Source organism: Erinaceus europaeus, chromosome 3 (assembly GCF_950295315.1).
Source record: "Erinaceus europaeus chromosome 3, mEriEur2.1, whole genome shotgun sequence".
In the NCBI taxonomy this organism is placed as follows: domain Eukaryota; kingdom Metazoa; phylum Chordata; class Mammalia; order Eulipotyphla; family Erinaceidae; genus Erinaceus; species Erinaceus europaeus.
Window position 1 is genome coordinate 97,660,510 of NC_080164.1, and position 26,728 is coordinate 97,687,237.

Below are 26,728 nucleotides of genomic sequence, written 5' to 3' on the forward strand. Positions count from 1 at the left end.
GGGACCAGCACCTACCCCTCCCCACATTGAGCAGAATCAGCTGAGAGCACTAAGCAGAGCAGAGGGTCCAGAGGTACATCCATCTCAGTCCAGATCTGAAAGCCCATGCATTGTGGCCAGGAGGAAGGGCTGTCCTAGAGAGGCAGCAGCCCCTTGGGCATAGCCCTGGCAGTGTGGTCCCAGTTTCGTTTGTTCACCAGGGTGAGGGGGTCCTGCCCTGAATGAATATGAAGGGGTGAGGGTGTCTGCACATTGTCCTCAGAACCTGGCAGGAGGGATAGCCACCTCTGGTGGACAGTTTCCCTTTTATCCTTCCCTCTTTTTTAATTTTAACTTACTTATTTTTTAAAATTATTTTTGCCTCCAGTTGCTGGGGCTCAGTGCTAGCACTACAAATCCACTGTTCCTGGTGGCCATTTTTCTTCCTAACAGAAATTGACAGGAGAGGGAGACAGAGAGTAGGAGGAGAGAGAGAGAGAGACACCTACAGACTTGCCTCACCACCTGTGAAGTGTCCCACTTGCAGGTGGGGAGCAGGAAATTGAACTTGGGTCCTTTGTCTTGGTGATATGTGTGCTTAACTGGCTGTGCCATCTCCTGCCCCCCCCCTTTTATGCTTCTCTATACTATACATGTTCCTTCAGAAGGAAAGCGAACCACACAAGTGCTGTAGTAAAACAAAACAAGACAGAAAGCCACTCTGCCAGTGGAGGGTAGCCCTCAACCCCAAAAATGCATGTTTCCTAAGCCTAGTCTCCCTGAAAAAGATGGGGAAGGGAGTAGAGGAGGAAGAAACTGGCTTCCTCTGTGTCACCCACCTCAGACAGCATGACGTACTGCCCCCGTCGGCCCAGCGTGATGCTCAGCAGGTCATAGATGGCTGCAGCATTCCGCAGGCTCACAGCCCGGTCCTCCTCCTGCTCCGGCACCCGGCTCAGCACCACATCCCGATTCGCCTGTAGGGGACAGCAAGTAAGGAAAACGAGCAGATGTCAGATCCTACCGGGTCCTCATATTTCTTAGGTCACTGACCTAGACCAGACAGGTAGCCATATTCTCAGAAGCAGCTTTCTTTCTTTTTTTTCTTAACATTTAGTTTATTACTGGATGAGACAGAAATTGAGGGGGAGGAGGAGAAAGAAAGGGAGACAGAGCGACTTGCAGCCCTGCTTCACCACTTGTGAAGCTTCCCCCCACAGATAGGGACTGGGGGCTTGAACTAACGTCCTTGTGCACTATAATGTGTATGCTTAACCAGGTGTGCCCCTACATGACACCAAAGCCACCTTCCTCACTCCCATAAAAGCTCTACCAGAGAGAAGAGAGAGAGAGAGGACAGAACACCTTTGGTGCCAACCCAGGTCAAGGTGAGGGGGCAGAAACGAGGGCCGAAGCTCCAGGTAGTCTGTGTATTATGCAAAACTTTAAATCTCCAAGAAAGCTGCAACCACAATGGTCAACCCAATCATGAACACTGACCACATGTGCTTTGTCTCTCTGAACAATACTGAATAGCAACAGTCAACATTACTCTTTTCATCACAACCCTTCACCACTAAAAACAACAGGACATTCTCTTATATTTATAGCCACAAGAGGAACAGCAAAGCCATCAACCGACTAACATTGTGGTTACCTAGAGGTCTCTGCACCTGTCCTCATCTGTGCCAACACGGGGGCTCACCTCAGTCACCTGGTTTCATGCCTGGCACTCAGGTAGGGTCTCTGATGTGTCTGAGGATCCACCCGGGAGTTTTGTAGACCAGCTCCTTGACTGTCACTGTCAGCTCATACAATACTAGAAATTGTCTCCACTGATTGAGCAGAGGTGGCTCTGCTGCTTCAGTCACAAGACAGGAGCTGGGGCTGTGGCCCCCATGGAGCTCCTTCTCTTCCTCTGTAGGTCCCCAAGTTCCTCTGATAGGGAGAAGCTACTTCTCCTTCCCATTATCAACTCTGTGTCTAGTCAGCACCCCGTTCTTGACTCCCTCCCCACAGAACTCAGCTCCCTGTCCCTCCCCAAGAAATGTCCTACACGTGTAGCTTCTGTGTGGGACCCAGTGCTTGGAGCCATCGGAGGGCTGCTCAGGGAGTCCAGGGTGGGGGGGCACTGTATGTAGAAGGAGGTACAGTACATGTCACTGCCTGAGCTCTGTCAACAGCCTTGGGACCCTCTTGTTCTGTGGCCAGTGGTCCGAGGTCCCTGTATACTCACGCTCTGGGAGGGTCAGAGTGGTGGTACACCTGGTTGAACGCACATATCACAATGTGAAAGGACCCAGGTTCAAGCCCCCTGGTCTCTATCTGCAAGGGGAAAGCTTTGAGAGTGGTGAAGCAGTATTGCGGTTGTCTTTCTGTCTCTGTCCCTCTTTATCACTCCCTTCCCTCTAAATTTCTGCCTATACCTATCCAATAAATAAATAAAAGATAGTATCATTCACACTGGGTACAGCACTCAGGCTGGATAGTAGTAGCTCAGCAGAAGTTATGGGGGTCTGTGAGAAGAGGCGAAACAGGGCAGGAACTGGACTAAGGATGTAGTTCTAGGGCTCTATATCCCCTGGATTCTACCTGACCCCCAACCCCCTGCCACTCTAGAGATAGAACCTGAACTGAGGCCAAGCTAGGCTGTGGCCAGAGGCTCAAGCTGTTGGTCCCACTATTCTTTCCTCCTCCCTGACCAAGGTTTCTTTCCAGAGCCCCCTCTCCATGTAGGAGGATCTGAAATACAGTTTTTGTCCTGGGCCTTCTTCCGCTTGTCTTCTTCTGTAAGACTTAGGACCATAGAACTTTGGCCCCAACCTTCCTAATGAAGAGAAAGGGAGCTGTTGGGTCTCAAATTGTAACGTCACTGATCTGGTCTAGACAGCTCTTTCCATCTGTCCACATGTCACAAACCCCCTCTGGGTGGGGCCCCTAATGGCTGCTGCTCCAGGTGGGGTTCCAAGGGCAAGTGGCTACAAGAGGCAGAAATCCCATTGCTTTCAGACTGTGGGTTCTGAGTGTTTCCTGAAATGTTGCCCATGGAGGTTTCTGAAAGGCTAAAGGCTGCTGCTGCCTCTTCTGCTCCTTTTGCTCTTTTTTTATTTTTATTTTTTTTGCCTTCAGGGTTATCGCTGGGGCTCGGTGCCTGCACCACAAATCCACCGCTCCTGGAGGCCATTTTTTTCCCTTTTGTTGCCCTTGTTGTTTATCGATGTTGTCGCTACTATTATTGTTGTCACTGTTATTGGATAGGACAGAGAGAAAAATCTAGAGGGGAGGGGAAGACAGAGAGGGGGAGAGAAAGATAGACACCTGTAGACCTGCTTCACCACCTGTGAAGCAACTCCCCTGCAGGTGGGGAGCCGGGGGCTTGAACTGGGATCCTTACGCTGCCTTTTGCTTTCTCCTTCTCCTCCCCTCCCCCTTTTAAAGTACTTTCTTTTCTTTTCTTTTTAGTAAACATTTTATATTCTATTATTTTTTTCCACCAGAGTTATCGCTGGGGCTTGGTGCCAGCACTACGAATCCACTGCTCCTGGCAGCCATTTTTTCCATTTTACTGGACAGGACAAAGAGAAATTGAGAAACAGGAGAGAGAAAGACAGACACCTTCAGACCTACTTTGCCACTTGTAAAGCGTCCCACCTGTGGGTGGAGAGCTGGGTGCTTGAACCCGGATCCTTGTGTGGTTCCTTGCACTTACTGCTATGTGTGTTTAACTGGGTGAGCCATCGTCCAGTCTCCTTTTTAGAACCTTGATATATATATATATATATATATATATATATATATATATATATATATATATTATAATATATAGTAATATATATATTGTAATAATATATATATTATTGGATAGAAACAGAGAGAAGTTGAAAGGGGGAGATAAAGAGTGAGACAGACACCTGCAGCTCTGCTTCACCACTCACGAAGCTTCCTCCCTGCAGGTGGGGACCAGAGGCTTGAATCCAAGTCCTTGCACACTGTAATGTGAGTGCTTAACTAGGTACATCACCATCTGGCCATAGGCTAAATGATTCTAAGAAGGTGACTGACTTCAGGAGGTGACTGACTCAGACATGGGGAAGTTGCAGGCAGTAAGGCGGGTCTGGCCAGGGGTCCTGGTGGCTGACATTCAAGTCACTATGGTCAGGTGTATCCACTGCTTCTATGGACATGGGCCTTGGGAAGGGGGAGAGGGTGCAGAGGGCTGCCAGGACCTATCCAAAAAGACAGAGCACTGGAGCTGCTTGGCAGACAAGAACGATCAGTAACTCTAGAGGCTGTGGTAGAAGAGTAATGAGGAAAAGTGTGAGAGAAACCCCCTCCTTCCTGGTGAAATTCACCCACAAGGGCCCCAGCAGGAAGAGAGAAGACGTTCTATGGTGAGGCTTGACAGGAGTTATTTTGCTGAGTGGGAACACAAAACTTACTCTTGTCCCCAGCATGGACCTCCCCACTCCTGTACCTCTAGCAACTCCCCAGCTCTGGCTGCCCAGAGTGGGGACAATGGTTAGGAAATGGGAGGATAGTCCCAGGAAACAGGAGGATAGTCCCTGACCTCTGGGAGGTCACAAGACAAGAAGCCACAAGACAAGAAGCAGCAGCAGCAGCAGCAGTACACAAGGCACAAGCTCAGTGGAATTTGACAGAGCTTTCTAGTGGGAAGGAGAGAGCATAAGGGAAGAGGGCAGGGGAGGCTGGGAGCAGAGGCAGCTTGTTTGTAAAGTCAGAGCTGGTGGAGGGGAAGGCCATGCAAGTCTCTTTCAGTGGTTGGCGAACCCTTAGATTCACCATAGGTCTGGTTACTGTATCCTTGAAAAGCAGCCCCCACCAGGCCCCAGCTACTCACCTTCCACTGGCTCTTCAGTTCCTGCCCCACCCACTCCGTGCTCAGAGACTTCCTAAGGCTTATAACTACTGAGCAAGTGACCCTCAGGTGAAAGCTCTTTGGGTCAAGCCGAGGAAGCTCCCCTGTCAGCCTAGCCCTTGGATTTTGTGAGCTCCATGTGTCTGACTGTATACCTACAGGAGATGAAAGGATGGCCAGGAATCTGCACTGGGGAGGGTCAGAGAAAAGAAGATTCTCACAGCATGGTCCCAATTCTGGGAAGATTCTCACAGCATGGTTCCAATCCCAACCCCCCCCCACCCCCAACCCCCAACGGGCAGGCAGCAGACCCTGTGCCAACATAATGTAAGTGAGCTTGGCCACTTTTTGCAGAAGCAGCCAGAAATCTGTGCAGTGTTGCTAAGGCTTTGAGGTAGGGCTGCAATGCTCCTGCTAGCTGGGCATGTAACCATGGTGACAGAGCAGGGTGGGGAGGCAGGGCAGAAGGAACTGGTAGGGCAGAAGGAACTGGGAGAATTTATGCATGTTCAACTCAGAGGACAGAGCTACCAACATTCCAGCAGCTACAAGTCCCTTCCCAGGAGCCCCAGCTCCCTCTCACTCCTCTCCCCTGGGGCTTGGCACCCTCAGGCCCCACAGTGCTCCCATCCAGCCAGCCACTCTCTCCCTTCTGCCACTGCAGGGCTGACTGGCATGTCCTCCAGACCAAATGCAGTGACAGGTTTGAGAGCACCACTCACGCTGACGGCTATCTGTGGATGCCGAAGGCTCTCCACCACCCCATTTCCTGCCCCATCTTAGAATGATGGGGAGATATTTCCCCCTACTTTTTTTTGGGGGGGATGAGCATAAGACATGGCTTATATGTTTCACATCACAGTCACTATGGTGCCAACTTATCACAGCCATAATTTCATTTGTGTTTTTTTTTTTTCTCTCTCTTTTTTATCAGAGCACTGACTGCCCAGTTCTGGCTGATGGTGGTGTGGGGGATTGAACCTGAGACTTTGGAGCCTCAGGTATGAGAGTCTCTTTGCATAACCATTATGCTATCTACCCCCCTTAAATTTTTTTTTAATTATCTATTTATTGGCTAAAGACAGCCAGAATTAGAGAGGAAATAGAGAGGTAGAGGAGAGAAACAGAGAGACACCTGCAGTCCTGCTTCACCTTGTGCAAAGCTCTTCCCCTGCAGGTAGGAACCAGGGGCTTGAACACTGTAACATGGGCATTCAACCAGGTGTGCCACGACCAAGTCCATTGTTTGCTCACCCTGTGAACCTATGGGGAATAGCAGGAAACTGCCAGACCCCCTTGCAGGCAAGGAAACTGAGTCCCACAGGTGAATTCACTTAGGAAGGTCCTGGAGAATTAAGGCTGGCCCTTCTAACAACCAGCCCAGAGAGGTTTCTGCTATCTTCCTAGTCCTCCTTTCTTTTTTTAAATTATCTTTATTTATTGGATAGAGACAGTTAGAAATTGAGAGAAAGGGGGAGACAGAGAGGAAGAGAGACAGAGACACCTACAGCACTGCTTCATCACTCACAAAGTTCTCCCCTGCAGGTAGGGAACGGGGGCTAGAATCTGTGTCCTTGTGCACTATAATGTGTGTGCTCAACCAGGTGTGCCACCACTCGGCCTCCTCACCCTTCTCTGCCAGTCCTGGGTGCAGCCCTCTGCTAGACTCAGAGGGCAGTGGTCTACTCTCACCTGGCCCTGTTTCTCTTATTTGTCCTCAGACACCAGCAGGGCTCCTATCTAAGAGAAAGGAAGGAAACCAACTTTAGCCTCACTTTGAAAGGGGTACCACTGTGGTGACGCAGTATACAGGCGACCATGGATGGAAATCCCAGCACAGTGCTAACGTCAGCCTTGGTGACAGAGCATGCAGTAATCTGCACTGGTGCATGGTGTACTGTGGGTGGATCCAGTCTGTGCTGGTGTACAAAGCATTGTGGGTGGGCTGAATAGACTTAAAAGTACAGCCAGCCAGAAGTCACTTTTTTTTGGCTGCTGCTGCTTCTGGTCAGAAGCATCTCAGCAGAGGTGTGCCAGGTATCCACCATGGTTACTTCTCCTGGGAACTGAACATGTATGACTCTGCTATCTGGTAAACTTTTAGACCCCTCTACAGCCATGAGAAACTTTTACCAGAGCTGACAATTGTTTACCTTATGGGATTAAACTTTTGATAACTCAGTCTTTATGGACCTAGCGTACTCTTAACCCTTGATAATAAGTGCTTATTTTGCCTTTTACCTGTTTCACCCTAATAAACCTTGCTTAAACTAGTTTCCAGCTCCCCACTGCGAATTCTTTTATGTCCAGCAGCCCCCAACCAATCCCCTTTTTAAGTTAAATTACAACATACACCTCATGACTGCCTTGCTTTCCTCATGTTTTGCTCTCCTATTTTACTGAGAACAGGTCTGGCGAGCTTGGGCAGCCTTTCCCAAAACATGCAGAGAGGTCAGGACCCAGAAAAAAGAGCCAAGACATTCTAACCTCACCCTCACCTATCTTCCTGCCTTCAGAGGTCTCCAAGGAACCAGCCCATCACACCTTGATATTAGCAGTCCTGGGAGGCCTCTGTTAATCAGGACCTGCTGCTTCTCTGTAGTAGATACACTTCCTGGGTTACATTCAGCCTTGGGGCCTGCTGCTGACACCCCACAAAGGAGTTCTCTGGCATCTGTGCTTGGTACCCAGCCCTTTGTGCTGGGGGGGGGGGGGAGACGAGACACAGCCCTGTGACCCTCGTCCTGTCACCCCCACTGGCAGGCAGAATTCCCAGCAGCTCTCAGGCTGCCTGCCAACAGAGACAAAAAAAAAAAAAATAACAGCCCCTGTGATGTGTCCCAGCTTCCCTGAGACACCCCCTGCCTCTTCCAAGCACCCTTGCCTCTGTAATGCACAAAATCACAGCTCCTCCTTGCCAGCCAGGGCACCAGTATCCTGGCTGTTGGGACTGAGTGTCCTGAACTGGCAGAGTGCCAGGCCCCCCCTTCCCCAAGCAGGAGCCTGGTGCCACTGCAAAGCAGGTGCTGGAAGCAGGAACAGCCTGCTCTTCTGCTGAGTCCCAAATGGAGCCCAGCCCAGGAAGCTGTTCTTTCTTATTTTTCCTCTTTAATTTAATGGTGTCGGGGCTTGGTGGTGGCACACCTGGCTGAGTGCACATATTACAGTGTGTAAGCATCTGGATTTGAGCCCCTGGTCACCACCTGCAGGGGGGAAACTTTGCATGTGGTGAAGCAGGGCTGCAGGTGTCCCTTTCTCTCTTAATTTTTTTAAATATTAAAAAATTTAATTATCTTTATTTATTTATTGGATAGAGATAAGGAGAAATTGAGAGGGAAGGGGGTGATAGAGAGGGAGAGAGACAGAGAGACACCTGCAGTACTGCTTTACCACTTGTGAAGCTTTCCCCTTGCAGGTGGGGTCTGGGGGCTTGAACCTGTGTCCTTGTGCACTGTGTGCTCAACCAAGTGTGCCACCACCTGGCCCCTCTCTCTCCTTCTTTATCTTGCCCTACCCTCTCAATTTCTGGCTATCTCTATCAATAATGATAATAATAATAATAATAATGATAATTTAATGGTGTCCTCAAACCATCCCCCCCCAGAAAAATCTGCACCTAAACATCTGTTCAAGGAGCCAGGTGGTGGCACATCTGGTTGAGTGTGCATGTTATTGTATGCAAAAACATGGGTTCAAAGCTTTGTAAGTGGGTTAGGGTTAGGGTGAAAAAAAACAAAGCTTTGTAAGTGGTGAAGCAGTGCTGCATGTGTCTCTCTGTCTCCCCCCTCCCCTCTCAATTTCTCCCTGTCTCTATCCAATAACAAATAAAAAAAAAAAAAAACTTTTTTTGCCTCCAGAGTTATCGCTGGTTCTCAGTGTCTGCACTATGAACCCACTGCTCCTAGAGGCCACTTTCCCCATTTGTTGCTGCTGTTGTTATTGCTGTTGTTGTTGAAAAGGACAGAGAGAAACTGAGAGAGGAGGGGAAGACAGAGGGAGAGAGAAAGACGGACACCTGCAGATCTGCTTCACCACTTGTGAAGGAACCCCCCTGCAGGTGAGGAGCCGGGGACTCAAACCCAAACCGGGATTTTTATGTTGGTCCTTGCACTTTGCACCATGTGCACTAAACCCACTATGCTACTGCCCGGCCCTAATTTAAAACATTTTAAAAATGTAATTAAAAACTTTGTTCTTAACCTGGGATTCCCAGCAAACAAACATAAGGACCCCTCAGCCAGAGGGCATGAATCCAAGCCATGGACCCTTCCCCCCATGTGGGTGGTACCCCCATCCCTGCCAACCCTTCCTCCTCCTTCTTTGGGCCAGTCCAGGTCACCCTTCACTTCACTGTACCCTGGACACACAGCTCTACCTCTCTTCTGAGCCTCCAAAGCCCATGTGTGTGAACACACGCCTCCCTCACACACCAGGAAGAGCTGCTCACCATACATCAGGGTCCCAATGACTATCAGAAGAGGTGAGAGGGACTTGGTAGCTCAGTCCCCATGTTTCTGTAGGGTGGGGGGGTTGGGGGGGGAGGGAGCAGTGAACTAGCTTCAACCCCTGTATGGGTAGCAGATCCAAGAATCCTGCCCAGGGACACTCCTGGAGCCAGTGGCCTGTGCCAGAGTCTGCAGAGGAGGGGACGGGAGGGGACAGGACAGGGAAGGAGGCCTGGAACTTACCATGGACTCGCTGATGAGCAACAACAGGAGGGCTTCTTCAATGTTATCCTTCGGACAATAGAGGCTGAAAAACACAGAGGGCAGTGTGGCTCCCTCAGGGCTAGCCAGGCAGCTGGCCCGCACACTGGCCTTCAGCTCTGGACACAGCATCAGCACCGGTAAGGCGACCCCTCTGCTGCATAATGCACAGGCATCCGATACCACCTGCAGTTCCTTAGCATGCCCTGGGTTACGGGCCTACGGTGGCTGCAAGACTACAGTTACCCCAACGGAGGAGAGGCCCACCCGGGACCCAGCAGGGCCAAAAGTGGCTGGGCTAGGGGGCAGGGAAGAGCCAGAGAGATGCTGTGTCCCTACCTTCAGTTATCAGCACAGGTGAGAGAAAGATTATACAGCCCCTTATTAATGGCTGCATTATTTACAATAGCCAAGCTACCTAAACAGCCTAAATTAGCCCACTGGCAGAGGAGTGGTTAAAGAAATTATGGGAGGGGGCTGGGCGGTAGAGCAGTGGGTTAAGTGTACATGGCGGAAAGTGCAAGGACTGGCGTAAGGATCCCGGTTCGAGCCCCTAGCTCCCCACCTGCAGGGGAGTTGCTTCGCAAGTAGTGAGGCAGGTCTGCAGGTGTCTATCTTTCCTCTCTGTCTTCCCCTCATCTCTTGATTTCTCTCTGTCCCATCCAACAACAACAGCTTTAACAACAATAACAATAACAACCACAACAAAGGCAACAAAATGAGAAAAATAGCCTCCAGGAGCAATGGATTCATAGTGCTGGCACTGAGTCCCAGTGATAACCCTGGAGGCAAAAAAAAAAAAAAAAAGTTATGGGATCTGTACTCAAGGGAGTACTGTTCGTAGTTAAAAGACAAAATGGATGGAAATGGAAGTGATTATGCTTAGTGAAATAAGAATGGAAGTGAAAGACTATTGGCTGGTTTCACTCACATATATGTGGGATATAAAGAACAGAAACAGGAGCCAGGCGATGGTGCACTTGGTTAAGTGCTCACATTACAGTGCATAAGGACTGGGGTCAAGCCTTATGCATGTAGGGGGAAGCTTCATGAGTGTTGAAGTCAGGCTGCAGGTGTCTCTCTCTCTCTTTTATTTATTATTCATTATTTATTTATTTTAAATATTTATTTATTCCCTTTTGTTGCCCTTGTTGTTTTATTATTGTAATTATTGTTGTCGTTGTTGTTGGATAGGACAGAGAGAAATGAGAGAGGAGGGGAAGTCAGAGAGAGGGAGAGAAAGATAGACACCTGCAGACCTGCTTCATTGCTTGTGAAGCGACTCCCCTGAAGGTGAGGAGCCAGGGGCTTGAACTGGGATCCTTACGCCTTGTGCTTTGTGCCACATGCACTTAACCCGCTGTGCTACCACCCAACTCCCCATTATTTTATTTTATTTTTTTTGCCTCCAGGGTTATCACTGGGGTACCAGCATTATAAATCCACTGTTCCTGGTGGCCATTTTTTCCATTTTATTGGATAGGACAAAGAGAAATTGAGAGGGAAGGTAAGATAGACAGACAGACAGAGACACCTGAAGATTTGCTTTACCACTTGTGAAACATCCCCCTGCAGGGTAGGGAGTTGCGGACTTGAACTGGGATCCTTGCACAGGTCCTTATGTTTCATACTATGTGTGCTTAACTGAGTGTATCACCACCCAGGCCCCTGTGTCTCTTTTCCTCTCTATCTCCTCCACCCTCTCAATTTCTGTCTCTATCCAATAATAAATGAATTAAAATATTTAAAAGAGATAATAGAAACATGTGAACTTTGCAGAAAAAAAGTAGTAGCCAACCTATCTCTAAAATCTTGGGAGAACTACAGTGGGTATCTTTGGGGGCTGGGGGCACAGAATTTTGGTGATGTGAGTGGTGTGGAGCTAGACCTCTATCATCTTATAATCTTGTAAATCTCTAATTAAAAAAAAAAAAAGTAAAGAAAATAGTAGTGTTAAATAAGAAATAATCAGAAAGCAGGAAACCCCCAAGTAGCTTGCTAACCACTTGATGACTTCTATGAACCTGTCCCCCCCTACCCCCAACTCCCCATCTATTGGGCACCTGTGAACTGATACTGAGGGCCTGCCTGGCAGTGGGCTGGGTGGAGGCTGGGGGAGTGCTTACTTGTCTCCTTCGTAGAGGTGCGGCTTGCGCAGGGCCTGTGTGATGAAGGCATTCTCCTCCTTGCTCATGAATTCAGGCAGTGGCTGGGACAGGGGGCTCCAGTAGCAGTCCTCACTCAGGGAGTGCAGCAGGACACCTGCCAGGTGTTTGGCTGCCATCTAGGAGAGTGTGTGTGTGTTGGGGGGGAGGCTCAGGCATGGGTGCCCATGCCCTCTCCCTGATGGGGCCTAGAATACCCAGGCAACTCCTCCCCACCTCCCCCCAACCCCTACCCAGCACTGCTGCCTCTGATGGGTCCTGGGTAATCTGTGATGTGCAGTCCTCTCCAGGTGAAGGGGAATCTTACTTCTTCTCCGTCCCCTCCCAGCCCCCCAGAGCCCAGCACATCTCTGAGCACCCAGCAGGCCCCCACAAAGTGTAAAGCCACAGCACAGGCAGCTGTCGACACAAGACCTTTTCTGACAGCTGACTAAAAATTTCTGAAAACTTCAGAGTCAGAAGCCGCTGTGGTTCTAACTCTGTGTAAATTCAGGCTGAAGACAGCAGGCCTGCATTGCAGGAGAGAGAGTCATGGTGCAGGAGAGAGAGTCATGGTGACTGACTAAAGTCACAGACAAATCCTGGGATGAAAAACAGGGCACTGCTAAAGGTTGGAGCCCCAGTACCACAGGGGCCAGGGGTGGGAGGGGGGTTACTATGGCATTGGGAGAAGCTTTAGCGCTGGAGTCTCTCTCTCTAACCGGATGAAAACATAATCAAAGAGTGGTAAAATCATACATGTGCCAGGCCCCACTACATAAAATAAAAACAAAACCAATCTTGAGGCACACCTGGTTGAGAACATATTACACAATGTGCCAGGACCTGGGTTCAAGCACCTGGTGCCCACCTTCAGAGGGAAAGCTTTGAGAATAGTAGAGCAGTGCTGCAGTTGTCTGTCTCTCTAACTCTCTGTCTTCCCCTCATCTCTTGATTTCTGATTGTCTCTATCCAATACATAAATAAGTATTTAAAAAAAGGATTAGCACACCACCTTCACAGGAAAAGGTGTTTTCAGCTAGCTCTGGCCATCTCTTGCTGGAGACATGTAGATATGACATATTGCCATCTCTAACTCAGAGGCTGCCATTAGGACTGCTGCTGAGTCCCCCACACTCTACCAAAATGGACCCTGAATATTACCCTGCCCCAGCCAGCACCCAGTCCGGGGCCCTCCTCCAAGTTACCACTTTGAAGTTCTGAGTGGCTTTGGTCTCCACAGTCCTCAGCACCTCCCGGAGCTCCCTCATGCCTTTAACAACATTCCTGGTGGGAGGAGAGCAAGATACAAGCTCGTCAGAGTCCTCAAAAACACATCCTTGATATGAACAGAATACTCACCAACGAAGAGATCCAAAAGGCCAACAGACATATGAAAAAAAGCTCCAAGTCATTGATTGTCAGAAAATGCAAATAAAGACAACAATAAGATACTACTTCAACCCTGTGAGAATGCCATACATCAGAAAGGATAGCAGCAACAAATGCTGGAAAGGTTGTGGGGACAAACGAACCCATCTGCACTGCTAGTAAATAGTAAATGTAAACTGGTCCAACCTCTGTGGAGAGAAGTCTGAGAACTCCCAGAAGGCTAGAAATGGACTTACCCTATGACCTCTACAATTCCTCTCCTGGGGATAAATCCTTTTTTTTTTTTTTTGCCTCCATGGTTGTTGCTGGGGCTCAGTGCCTGCACTATGAATCCACTGCTCCTGGAGGCTATTGTTTAACGTTTTGTGGTTATTGTTGTTGTTACTGATGTCATTGTTATTGGATAAGACAGTGAGAAAGCGAGAAAGAAGGGGAAGACAGAGAGGGGGAGAGAAAGACAAACACCTGCAGACCTGCTTCACCGCCTGTGCAGGGACTCCCCTGCGGGTAGGGAGCCGGTGGCTTGAACTGGGATTCTTATGACAGTCCAGTCCTTGTGCTTTGCACCATGTGCACTTAACCCAGTGCACTACCGCCCGACCCCCCTGGGGATATATCCTAAGGAACCAAACACACTCATCCAGAAAGATCTGTGTACACCTATGTTCATAGCAGCACAATTTGTAATAACCAAAACCTGGAGGCAACCCAGGTGTCCAACAACAGATGAGTGACTGAGCAAGTTGTGGTCTATATACACAGTGGAATACTACTCAGCTATTCAAAATGGTGAATTCACCTCCTTCACCTCATCTTGAATGGAGCTTGAAGGAACCATGTGAAGGAAGATCAGCCAGAAAGAGAAGGATGAATATGGGATGACCCCACTCATAGATAGAAGTTGAAAACTAAGAATAGAAGGGAAAACACAAATCAGAACTTGGACTGGAGCTGGTGAATTGCACCAAAGTAAAGGGCTCTGGGTTGGGGAGGGAGGTATTCAGGTCCCCCCCTGCAGGGGGAAAGCTTCATGAGTGGTGAAAAGCAGGTTTGCATCTGTCTCTCTGTTTCTCTTCCTCTCTTATCTCTCCTTTCCCTCTCAATTTCTGGCTGTCTCTATCTAATAAATAAATAAAGATAATACAAAAAATTAAAGAGAGAGAGACAGACAGAGAGAGAGAAATTGACAGAGGAGGGGGAAGATAGGGAGAAAGAGAGACATCTGCAGACCTGCTTCACCGCTTGCGAAGTGTCCCTGCTGCAGGTGGAGAGTAGGGGCTCAAACCTGGATCCCTGCAGGCATCCTTGCACTACATACTATATGCACTTAACCCGATGCACCACCACCTGTTTCTCTCCTTTTATCTAAAATAAATAAAAAAAAAACAATGATCACAAGATAAACATAATTCACTTTCTTATAGAGAGAGAGGAAAAGAGAGAGGGAGAATGAGAGAGATCACAGCACCAAAGCTTCCTTTAATTCAGTAGGGCTGGGCTGGAACCTGGGTTGTATGCATTGCAAAGCAGCGCACTACCAAATGAGCTGTTTTGCCATCCCTGTGCCACCTTACCTGATGTAAATCTGAAGCAAGTTTCTCGACTCACTATTTCTCCGCTGTGTGAGCTGCTGATATTTTCTACTTTGACCTCTCCTACTATACTCCTGTTTCACATGTTGGCAGCATGGAAAGAACTGGTCTTGTAGCCTTCTAACAGATTAATGGCCTGCTGTTTTAAAAACTTCCACCATTTTGGAAATAGTCTAGCTGACACATAGATGCCATTTGATCCTGCCCAGGTTGGTTTCTTTGTCCCCTGGAGCTCAGCAAGGCCCCTGACATTGTTGCTGGCCTTGCTCCATCTCATATCCACACCGACCAACAGACCACAGCCCCCCATGTCACGTTTGGATACAGGCCTCGCACCGCCTTGACAAGCCTGGACCCTCGTCATCCTTGCCAGCCTTTGAATCTCACTGCCACATCACAGCCTGCCCTGACTCCTCCCCATGCTATATCTCCTCTTCTGACATGGGAGGGGGTCGTGTGGCCATGCTCCATGTCCAGGCTGACCCCTCACACCCTGTTCCTGTAGCTCAGGCCCAGCCAGTGTTTCAGGACTGCTTTTCTCAGCTGATGATCTCACAGGACGCAGGGGAAAGCAGAGGCGGCCAGAGCAGCAGAATACCTTAGGGTGGCAGCCAGTGTCCCTCCTGAATCTTTCTTTAGGGCCTGAAGTCATAAGTTTGTAGGTCAAGACGCTGTCTTCTGGGAAAGTCTGGTTCAGGCAAACAAGCCCCAAAATGAACAATTGACCAAGTGGTGGGCATTCCCAGTTCAGTGCACACTTTACCATGCACAAGGACGAGGGTTCAACTTCCCTAGTTCCCATCCACAAGAGGAAAGCTTCATAAGTAGTGAGGCAGTGCTGCAGGTGTCTTTCTCTCTCTGCTCTCTTCTTTTTACTAAGCCTGTATTTATTTATTGGATAGAGAGAACCAGAAATTGAGAGGAAGGAGGGAGATAGGGAGAGGAACAGACACCTGTAGCACTGCTTCACCACTTGTGAAGCTTCCCCCTGCAGGTGGAGACCAGGGGCTTCAAATTGGGTTCTTGAGCACTGTAACATGTGTACTTAACCAGGTGCACCATACCTGACCACCCCCACCCTTTTTTTTCCTTTTTCTTTTTTACTGCCACCAGTTATCACTGGGGCTCGGTGCTGGCACTGCAGATCCACAGCTCCCAGTGACCTCTTTTTCCAATTTTTTTTTTCTACTTTCTTATTTTTAGTTGACAGGACAGAGAAAAATTGAGGGGGGGGGCAGATAGAGAGGGAGAGAGATAGACAGATACCTACGGACCTGCTTCACCACTCATGCTATCTCCCCGCAGGTGGGGAGTGGGAGCCTGAACCCCAGTCTTTGCTCATGGCGATATGTGTGCACTTACTGGGTGTGCCACTGGCCAGCACCCCCTCTCTCATTCTCTATTTCCCTCTTCCCTCTCAATTTATGTCTGCCTCTATCCAATACATAAATAAAAAATTAAGACAAACATAAATAAAAATTAAGATAAACTGAAATAATCTATCAAAGTTATAAACAGACACTTGTTTGTGGAGTTGAGAATGGAGACAAAGATCTGTGGAAGTGACTTGGTTACAGTGGTCTTCCCTGGTGTGTCCAGAGCTTTGCAAGAACCAGGAGGGCTGGACAGGACAAGATATTGCAGTCTCCCAACCCCCCAAACAACCAACCATAGGTGGTTCAGGTCATAGTGCTGTCCCTGGTGCTCAGGAAGGAGCTGGCCTCTGTGCTTGACATGCAAAAGTCACCTTGCTCCTTCATAGGTCAGGCCCTTCATGGGTGCCCCAGATCTGGTGTGTCTATAGCTCCAGGACCAAAAGACCCTCAGGGTCTGTTTTATGTGTCAAAGTTGCAGGAAAGCCCTTTCTGGCTGTCACTTTCACTTTTCCATATTCTTCAGTCTTCCATGCCTAACCTAGCATGCTGGGCTCCACACAGTCCACTCCTCTATTAAGTTGGTCCTTTACCTTTGGGTTTGGACAAGCTAAATAACATGCTTACAATTTCTAAGGAGCTGAGTGATGGCACAACTGGTTGAGCACACATGTTACAATGCACAAGGACCCAGGTTTGAGACCCCAGTCCCCACATGCAGGGGGAAAACTTTGTGAGTGGTGAAGCAGGGCTATAGGTGTCTCTGTCTCTCTTCCTCTCTATCTCCCCATCCTTCTCAATTTCTGTCTTTATCCAATAAATAAAGATAACAAAATTTTTTTTAAATGTGCATGTTAGAACTTCTGCTACTACCTAGTAGAGCACACATGTCACAGTGCACAAGGACACAGGTTCAAGTCCGAGGTCCCCACCTGCAGGGGATAAGATTCACATGTGGTGAAGGCTGCAAGTGTCTCTTTATCTCTCCCTTCCCTCTTGATTTGTCTCTATCAAATAAATATAAATATATATATTTAAAGATTTATTTCTTGTTAATAGCTATTACCAATGCAGTACATTTATTTATTTATTTATTTATTTATTTATTTATTTATTTTTGCCAGAGCACTGCTCAGCTCTTGGTGCAGGGGACTGAACCTGGGACTTTAGAGCCTCAAGCATGAGAGTCCCTTTGCTTAACCATTATGCTATCTACCGTGGCCCCCATTCCATACTTTTCTATCTTATTTTTATTTCAGTTTATTTCAACTTAGTAAACAGTATCTAATATCATGGCTTTGAAAGGCTAATTTTTTTTTTTTTTTGGTAAATATCTATCTAGAGAAGGTCTTTTCCAAAAGTTAGCCTGCTTATCACTTAAAGCCATGCACCATGCTAGACCACAGGTCCTCAGAGCATGGCCTCTTTACCAGGAGCTTAAACATGTAGGCGGCAAATCCAGAGGCCCTCCTGCAGACATGCAGGGTCACTGTCCAGCTGAGATTTGCTCAGTTCTCCAGAGGGTTTGAACAGACACTCAAAAGGCTTACAAGCACTGCTTTCTGAGTTTTGGCTGAGCTTTCCTCTGCTAACAAGTCAGGTGTAGGGTAGGGAGAACCTGACAAGGAAACTCCACCTGGGCAGCCAGCCCCCACATGTGCCTGATCTTGGGAAAGCAAATCCTCTGAGCACCACTCTCCATGCCCTACGGTGCGCACAGTGCTTCAAGGAAGACGAGCCAGAAGGCCTCAAGTACCTCCAGGCATGTGGCACAAGCTCATGGAAGGTCAGCTGCTTTCCTTTCCCTTTCGGATGTGAACTTTCAAGATCACTCTCCTTGGGTTTTAGCTGGCCACACTTATGTGGAAGCTCAGGAACTCACGAGCAGGGGAAGGAAGAGAAGAACATCCAGTTTCTTTGATCCATGTTTGCCCTTCCATAAGTCCTGGCCCCCCACAGGGGGACAAGAGAAACCTCCCCCTTTTTTTTTTCTGGTAGTCTGAAAATTTATTAACACTGCACTTTCAACATCAAACTCAGGATCTTGACCTTCCCTTTTTGCCTTTGTATAAAGCCAACAGAGAGACACTGGCCACTTCAACAACCTTAAAACAAACTCCAAGAATGTCACCAACGGCGTGAATATTACGACCAAATACAGCAACCAGAACTTCATCATTTTCCTCAATAAAATTCAAAGCGACCATCATTGGGCACAAAGGCTGTGATGTTTTTTGCCATTCTTGATCAACTGGATTCAGACACACTTCCTGACAGCAGGATTTGGCTGTTTGGCTTCAACCCCTACTTTTTTCAGCATAATCCCCTTGGCATGGGAAGCACCTCCAAAAAGGACTGGCCTTCAGGGCCATGCCCAGAGAGGCTTTCTTTACTGCTTATCATACCACTTCTGGTCCCACTGGTAGCCACGCAGCTTACTGGCAGTACAGAGACCACGACACTTGCCCATCCTGCTGGTCGCATGGGCCCAAGCGAAAGAGAGAAGCTGAGAAAATACTTTAAAATTTTTTTATTATTATTATTTTTCTTTTTTTTCTGCCTCTGATGTTATCACTGGAGCTCGGTGCTGGCACTACAAATCCACTACTCGTGATGGCCATTTTTTCCCATTTTATTGGATAGGGCAGAGAGAAATTGAAAGGATAGGGGGGGAGAGAGAGAGAGAGAGACCTGCTTCACCACTTGTGAAATGTCCCCCTGCAGGTGGGGAGCGGGGGATCAAACCTGAGTCCTTTCTTGGGTCTTTGTGCTTAGTACTATGTGCACTTACCTAGGTGCACCACCGCCCAGCCCCCAAGAGCAAATTCCCTAGCAAACAACCCATGCCTCGAATGGGCCAGGGTATAGTCTACAGCAACAATGCCTCCTGCTCCCTCTGCTTTCAAAAAGCCTTTAGCTGGATGGCAGGCATAGGCCAGAGGCCAGCTGAGGGGAAGACAGGCACCAGCTGCCACCGAGAGAAAAAAAAAAAAAAGCAACAGTGCCAGGATCTCCGAGCAAAGAAGGGCCTCAGCCTGCAGAAGAGCTCTGCATGGGGCCTCCTCCAAGGCCCAGACTGGGGCACAGCTGGACCCTGGGGCCACCCCATGGCCTACAGCTCCCAGAATCTGTGAAGCGGGCTTGCTGCTCCCAGAATCTGTGGGTGACTTTCCACTCTGCAGGCTATCTGCCAGCTTCCTCCTGGCAGCCTGGCCCAGGCAACTACATCAGGAGCCCCCACCTCCCTGTGCTGGTGCAAGAATGTGCTCTCTGCTCCTGCTTTCTGCAGCATCGGTTCAGGACACAGCTGCCCTGCAGTTGTGCGTCCCCTTATGGCTTGGAGAAGACAGGCTCTTGGGGCTCTGCCTCCCCAGTACACACATGAACTGGAGCTGGAATTTAGCAAGAGTGTGTGCCCCACAACATTATGTAGTCTTACTGTCTTCAAATCCAAAAGGGATTTCGGTGTCTCAATAAATAAGCTCCAAGGAATTCTTTAGCAAAGCAGATAATCACATGCAAGTATGGATGGTAAATCTCAGTGCTTATGGATTGCACCAAAAGAGAAAATGTCATGGGCCGGGTGGTGGCACACCTGCTTGACTGCACATATTACAGTGCATAAGGACTAGGGTTTGAGCCCCTGGCCCCCACCTGCAGGGGGAAAGTTTTGCAAGTGGTGAAGCAGGCTGTAGGTCTGTCTCTCTCTCTCTCTGTCTCTCTCCTCTCCCCCTTCCCTCTCAATTTCTGGCTGTCCCTATTGAATAAATAAAGATAATAAAATAAATTAGAAATTAAAAAATATTGAGAACGAAAACTCCACATGGAGGTCCCTGTGGCTAGGGCTGGACAGGGAAGGCTGGGTGCCCAGCTGGCATGGACTTACTGAGATGCTGGGGTTTCTCAGGGGCTCCGAGGCAGCCTATCTGTGTGGTCCTGCCCAGCTCAGATACTGCCTATGCCAGGTAGGTGCAGGGCTTTTCTGAATGTGGGGAGAAGACACTGAAAGATCTCTTTGTTCTAATCTTTGGTGCTGACCTTTCTGAGCAAAGCTGCCACTGTTAACAACATCCCAACAGGGCCTTGAACAAACCCTGGCCCAGGAATGGGCTGCCAGGGAGATGCCAAGACTCCCCCACAAGCCCCAGGTCAGGGACAGGAAGAGGAGGCTGTATCGGTGGGTTAGAGAAAACAGTTCCTTTCCAGTCCTGCCCTGACCCACTCTGCCCGTGGCATATGAGGACGAAGCAAGCTCCTTCTCTCCCTCCACTTCCCTGCCAGCAGCAGAGATCTCTGACCCAGCTCAGTATCCTGGGATACAGGACTTGGTGGGCAGAAGACACTCAGGACAACAACATGGAGTAAACCAATCTCCATCTTCCACTGGAGAAAGGGAAGCTTGGGAGCCCAGGTCATCGCTTATCCAACAGGAGAGGTGGGCTTACCATGGACACCTAGGAGTCTAAATCTTAGTCTCTTTCAACTAACTTGCAGGCCTGAGGCCCAGAGGTGCCAGGTTCAATTCCTGGCTCTTCCATGAGGCAGAGTTTTTTTTTTTTTTTTTTAATTAGGACAGAAAGGAACTGAGAGAGGAGGTGAAAACAGAGAGGGAAAGAGAGAGACACCTGCAAACCTGCTTCACTGCTCATGAAGTGTGCCCCTTGTATGGGGATTGGGGAGGGGGGGCTTGAACCTGGGTATTTGTGCTTGGTAATATTTGTGTTTAACTTGCTGAACCACCTGGCCCTCATGGGACAGAGTGCTCTGTGCACACCCCCACCCTGTCCCTATCTCTCAAGTTTACTAATGGATGTGATGCATTTCTCCAAAGCAAAGGACCCTGGGGAAGGGAGGAAAGGGGTAAAGTGAAGGGGCACTGGGGTCCTGGTGCGTGATGGTGGGTAAGGACCGAAGTTGTGCAAGTGGGGGGAAGCTTCACAAGTGGTGAAGCAGGGCTGCAGATGTCTCTGTTTCTCTCCCTTTTTAGCTCCTCCTCCCCTCTCAATTTCTCTCCTCTCTTGCTCTGTATATATATCAGAGAGAAAGAAAAGAAAAATGAAAAGGACCTAGGCTGGAGGAGTATCTTCTAGGCACCTATCATGAAATAGGAGCTTACAACATTGCGTCAACAACTGTAGTTTAAACTACTAACACACACACCCCATAAAGTATAAAATCAATTAAGTAAATATTTCATGAAAAAAAAAAACAAACCAAGTAAGCCAGAACAACTTTTAAGAGGGCCAGCAAATAGCTCCCTTGGATAGTGTTGTTTTGCCACGTGCACGACCCTGGTTTGAACCAGGTTCTTCCCCCCTCCAACTGCCTTGGAGGAAGCTTTGGAGCTATGTTCTCCTTCATTCTTACTCTCCTTGGTTCTATCTCAAAGGAGAAGAGGGAGAAGGAGGAGAAGGAGGAGAAGGAAAGGAAGATGTTGAGAACAGACAATGGCTGCTTTCTGACCTAGCACAGTCACCCCTCCCTTCCCGGCCATTTGAACATGGGAATGCCAGTCACTGGAGTGCTAAGTCTTTACAGAGTGCCCAATGCATGCCTTAGCCCTGGTCACCAGCCCCATACCTCCCAGGAATTCAGCAAATACGGGTGGAATGAGTGGAGAAACCATAGGAGAGGGTGACTTATTTCCTTCATGGCCCTGCACAGTCAGCCTTGTCCCAAGACTCACTCAGAGCTCAGTTCAGCAATGCCTCAGAGAGAGGAGGTGCTTGACATCTGTCCACATGACAGGCTGGAAATGGAGGATGGGATTTTAGTAGACTATGGTCCAGAAGCCCCAGCTCAGGGCTAACTCCCAACTATGGGCAGATCCCAGTTCATAGCTGGTGGGCAGGTACCAGTGGCTGCAGAGCCAAGCCAGGGGACAAGGTCATCTGAAGGTCAAGCCAGATCATCAAGCTGCTCACTCTTGCCACAGACCCACATCATTAGTTCCCAAAACTCAAGCCCTCTTTGTCCCCCTTTCTGCACCCAGGCTCCACCCCAAAAGCCGTGCCATATCCCTGACAGGTGTTAAGGAAATTCAGGCAAAGGAATAGTTCCTTTCTGGAAAGGCGAGGGAGGGATGATGGGAGTGATGGGGTTCTAACCATGAATAAAGGGGTGTGTATTAAGAGAAGCTGGAATGGCCTTAGGAAGTGGCATAGTAGGTAACATATTGAACTCTCAAGCATGGGGTCCCAAGTTCAACTCCCAGCATGGCATGTGCCACAGTGATTTCTCTCATAAATAAATAAATCTTTGGGCAGGGATAAATAGTATATTGGTTATACAAAGAGATTCTCATGCCTGAGGCTACAAAGTCCCAGGTCCAATCCCCTGCACCAACATAAACCAGAGCTGAGCTCTGGTTAAAATAAATAAATAAATAAATAAATCCAATGATTTCTTTTAAAAAGTGGCCCAGGAGGTTGCATGGTGGTTAGAGCACTAGACTTATAAGCATGAGATCCCAAGTTGGATCCCCAGCATCATATATATCAGAGTGATATATATATATCAGAGTGATATATATCAGAGTGGGTATGTCCCCTTTCCACCCCAGAGCAGGACACTGACCACCATGGGATGCTCCTGGGTTCTGCTGGTGGTTGATTCCAGCCTCCAAATCCCCTTAGAGCAAACTCCAGCACTGCAGATGCTTATCCTCAGCTGCTGAGAGTAAGACCAAACTGCTGCTTTAGTCATAAAAAAAAAAAAAGCTACTTAAGAACATACACAAAACAGAGGCCACCTGGTTCAATACACGTGGCTCCAAGCTAATTCCCAGTTCTATGCCAAGAACCAGTTCTGCCAGGTCCAGGCAGAAGGGAAAACAACTCCCAAAGGAGGAGTGGCCCCATGCCCATTCTGTGTAAATCAAGTTCTGGTTCCCAGGAGATGCCCTGAGATTAGGTTCCAGGGAGAACAGGGCCAACCAGCAACAAGAACAGTCAGAGTCCCCCCACCCCGACCCTGCTGCTGTCTCGCCTCTGGATCTGCTGTGAGAACCAAGCCTACCACCAAGAACAGGTCAGAAAAGTGCCCTCTGCTGGCAGTGGCTGTTGTCAAAACTGCGTGAGGCCAGTGCCAAGTGGAGTGCAACGCTGCCCTCTGGTGGCTGCGAGGGGAATCAGCTGCCAGGCTGCCTGAGCACTAGCCTCTGGGGGGGGGAGGTGGTGGTGTCTCTCTATTTCCAGACTCTTCTTTCTAGGCCATCTAGAACCCTTGTTATAAGCCACAGAGCAAGGGGAAATTAACTGCTGGATCAAGAGGGCAAGGCCCCTGGAAAAAATGACTGTCCCTTGGGCACAATGAGTCACTGGGCAGTGTTTCAGACTCAGCACAGGGGAAGCCAGGCTTCATGGAAGTTCAGCCCACAGTGGTGCACACCACACCCTTGCTGTGTGTCAGTTCTCTGGGACAGGCTGGGCCCTGGGCACTGCTATGAACAACCTCACTCTCAATCCCTACTGGAGGCTCAGTCCACCTCAGGTCCATTTGGAAATTGGCCCTGGCTCTCAAATTCCCCCTCATAAGCAGGTGCCGCCACTACTTTTCCCTGTTCCTTGCAAGATCTTCCTTCCCTCCTTCCTTCCTTCCCCTTTCTTTATCCCTCCCTTCCTTTATTTTTAAAGATTTTATTTATCTACTATTTTTAAAAAATATTTTATTTACTTATTTATTATTGGATAGACAGAAACTGAGAGGGGAGGGGAAATAGAAAGGAAGAGAGACACTTGCAGACCTGCTTCACCACTTGTGAGGCTTTCCTTTCCTCCTGCAGGTAGGAACCAGGGGCCTTGAACCTAGGACTTTGAGCACTGTAATGTGTGCACCAATCTGGCCCAGATTTTATTTATTTATTTACTGATGAGAAAGATAGGAGGAGAGAGAGAAAGAACCAGACATCATTCTGGTACCAGGGACCAGAATGCCAAGTACTGAACTCAGGACCTCAAGCTTCAAAGTCTAGTGCGTTATCCACTGTGCCACCTCCTGGACTACACTAAGATTTATTTCTTTATGTGAAAGAGGTGTGTGTGTTGTGTAGCAGAGCATCACCATTCTGTATGGTGCTGGGGGTCAAATTCAGAGCCTCATGCTTGAGAGTGCAATGCCTTATCCACTGTACTTCCAGAAGAGATGTGGGGAGGAAGACAGAATGACAGCAACACACACACACACACAAAAATTGAGTCGTGGCCCAGGAGGTGGCGCAGTGATAAAGCTTTGGACTCTCAAGCATGTTCGATCCCCGGCAGCACATGTGCCAGAGTGATGTCTGGCTCTTTCTCTTTCCTCCTATCTTTGTCATAAATAAATAAAATCTTTTAAAAAAACTGAATCAATGTGAGCATGTCCAAAAGGAGTGATGGCTGCTGAATGCCTCTGTCCAAGGCTTTCACCCTCAAAACAAGAACCCACGCGCATGAGTGTGCGCGCGCGCGCACGCACACACACACACACATACACACACTGACATGCACGACATACAGTGGGAAGCAGGTCCTTTTCTGGGAAGGGGCTACAGGCTCAGAAAGAGGAGTTACCTTCTGAGATGGTGACTCAAGTCCCCCCCCTTCCCACCTGGGGTATGGAGCGCTCCAAGTCAGCCTCCAAGAATCAGTCCAACTGTCACTGAGGTTAGTCCTCCTACACTCACCAAAGGTCACTGAGACTGCCCTTCTACACGTCAAAGCTGGCACTAGCCTGAATTTCTAGACTGTTCACACCTGAAGCTGAGGCCTTGATAGGGGAAGCCTCTCTGAGCTGGTGTCCCCTCCTTAGTAACTATGACTATCACAGAACACCCTGCATTGGACATGTGGTCCAGTCCCATGTCCAGCAGCTATCTGACAATTGTGGGTCCTCTCCCTGCTTCTCTGCTGACTTTCCCTCCTGTAACCTCACTACACCTGTAGGAAATGTGGTTGAAAGAGCCCACAGGGAAAGGGTGGAAACCCTTAGTCGGAGGAATTAACAGCAACACCTGGTCTCTTTTCATTCCCTTCCCCTTCCTGGAACTCTCACATCCCCAGATGGACCCTATCCTGACTTCCTCCAAACTCTTCAGAGCAGAACTGGGACTATCATACCCATACTTCCCAAGCCTTTCACACCGCAGGACACAAAAGATAGGCTACAAGTGCCCCGGGCAGTGCAGCCTAATGGTAGAAAATGTCAGAGGCAGATGGCTGGATAAAGAAATTACCAGATAAAGCCAGTGCTGGACTCTCTGGCCTCCTGCTGTATCTAGTCCAGAACCCACCTGCAGAAGGGGGCATGGCTACCTTCCCCTGTGCCCCACGGACACTACCCTAATGGCAAAGAAGAGAGATTAGTAGGAACATGCAAGATTATAGCCAAGCCCCTGAGTGGAAAATTTGATCTAGAATACCATTTTATTATTCTTGCAAAGAAAGAAAGAAAAGGGCAGAGGGTAGATAGCATAATGGTTATGCAAACAGACTCTCATGCCTGAAGCTCCAAAGTCCCAGGTTCAATATCCTGCACCACCATAAACCAGAGCTGAACAGTGCTCTGGTAAAAAACAAAAACAAAATAAACAAACAAAAAACAGAGGTGATCTTTTGCCAATCTTTGATATAAATGTTAAAAACTGTGAGTTTTTATTTTCCTGTATGTGTTTTATGAAGTTTCCACTATAAATGTATTACACAGTAAACTGGGTGAACCAATAAATTATATATATATTAGGGTGCAAGCAGTGCTTAGATTACAGGGCTTGCATGTTATTCCCTAGGTGTGATCCCTAGCACTGCCTATGCCAGTGGTCCATCTTCTCTCATGAATAAAACTGATCTTTTAAAATTAGTTTTGTTTTGCCTCCAGGGTTATCGCTGGGGCTCAGTGCCTGCACTACAAATCCAATGCTCCTGAAGGCTATTTTTCCCATGTTGTTACCCTTGTGGTTGTTACTGTTGTTATAGTTGCTGTAGTTGGATAGGACAGAGAGAAATGGAGAGAGGAAGGGAAGACAAAGAGAGGGAGAGAAAGATAGACACCTACAGACCTGCTGCTTCACCACTTCTGAAGTGGCCCCCCTGCAGGTGGAGAGCTGGTGGCTCGAACCGGGATCCTTATGTTGGTCCTTGCACTTTGCGCCATGTGTGCTTAACCCACTGTGCTACTACACAGCTCCTAAACTTACTCCTGGGATAGTTCTGCAAAAGACTCTCATGCCTGAGGCTCTGAAGTCCTGGGTTCAATTACCAGCACCACCATAAGCCAGATCTGAGCAGTGGTCTTTTTGTGTCTTTCTCTCTGTAGCTCTCTCATTAAAATAAAACATGAAAATATTTAAGAAAAAGTAAACTCACTTAGAAAAATTCCAATTTTAAATGATACTGATATGTCATCTTTCATCAAGAATGATGAAACAGGAAAAAAATTTCATAATATGTGGAAAACATTTATGAGGCAACTTCTCTCAGCACCACCATAAGCCAGAGCTGAGCAGTGCTCTGGTAAAAAAAAGAAAAGAAAGAAAGAAAAAAAAAAAAGAGCATTATTTCCAGGGAGACTAAAGTTCTTTACCCAACATCTGCCTCTAACACCAGCCAGTGGTCATTCTCCCCATGTCATCACCAAGGCTGCCAGCCAAGACACTCTCTTTTAAAGAAAGGAAGGGGGGTAGACAGCATAG

General features: G+C 48.3%; 1 protein-coding gene and 1 pseudogene across 1 annotated transcript in view; both read right to left on the minus strand.

Moving 5' to 3' along the window:
* Positions 1-734: 734 nt before the first annotated feature.
* The window catches only part of LOC103123610 (tetratricopeptide repeat protein 7A), a 64,139-nt gene continuing 38,145 nt past the window's right edge, over positions 735-26,728 (minus strand). The window contains exons 6-9 of the mRNA XM_060187704.1: positions 12,914-12,992; positions 11,688-11,845; positions 9,544-9,607; positions 735-956 (exon numbers count right to left, since the gene is read on the minus strand). Of these exons, the coding sequence (XP_060043687.1) occupies positions 750-956; positions 9,544-9,607; positions 11,688-11,845; positions 12,914-12,992 (508 nt within the window). The 3' untranslated portion in view covers positions 735-749. The remainder of the gene's footprint in view (positions 957-9,543; positions 9,608-11,687; positions 11,846-12,913; positions 12,993-26,728) is intronic.
* Positions 17,730-18,532, minus strand: LOC103123609 (small ribosomal subunit protein uS12-like; annotated as a pseudogene).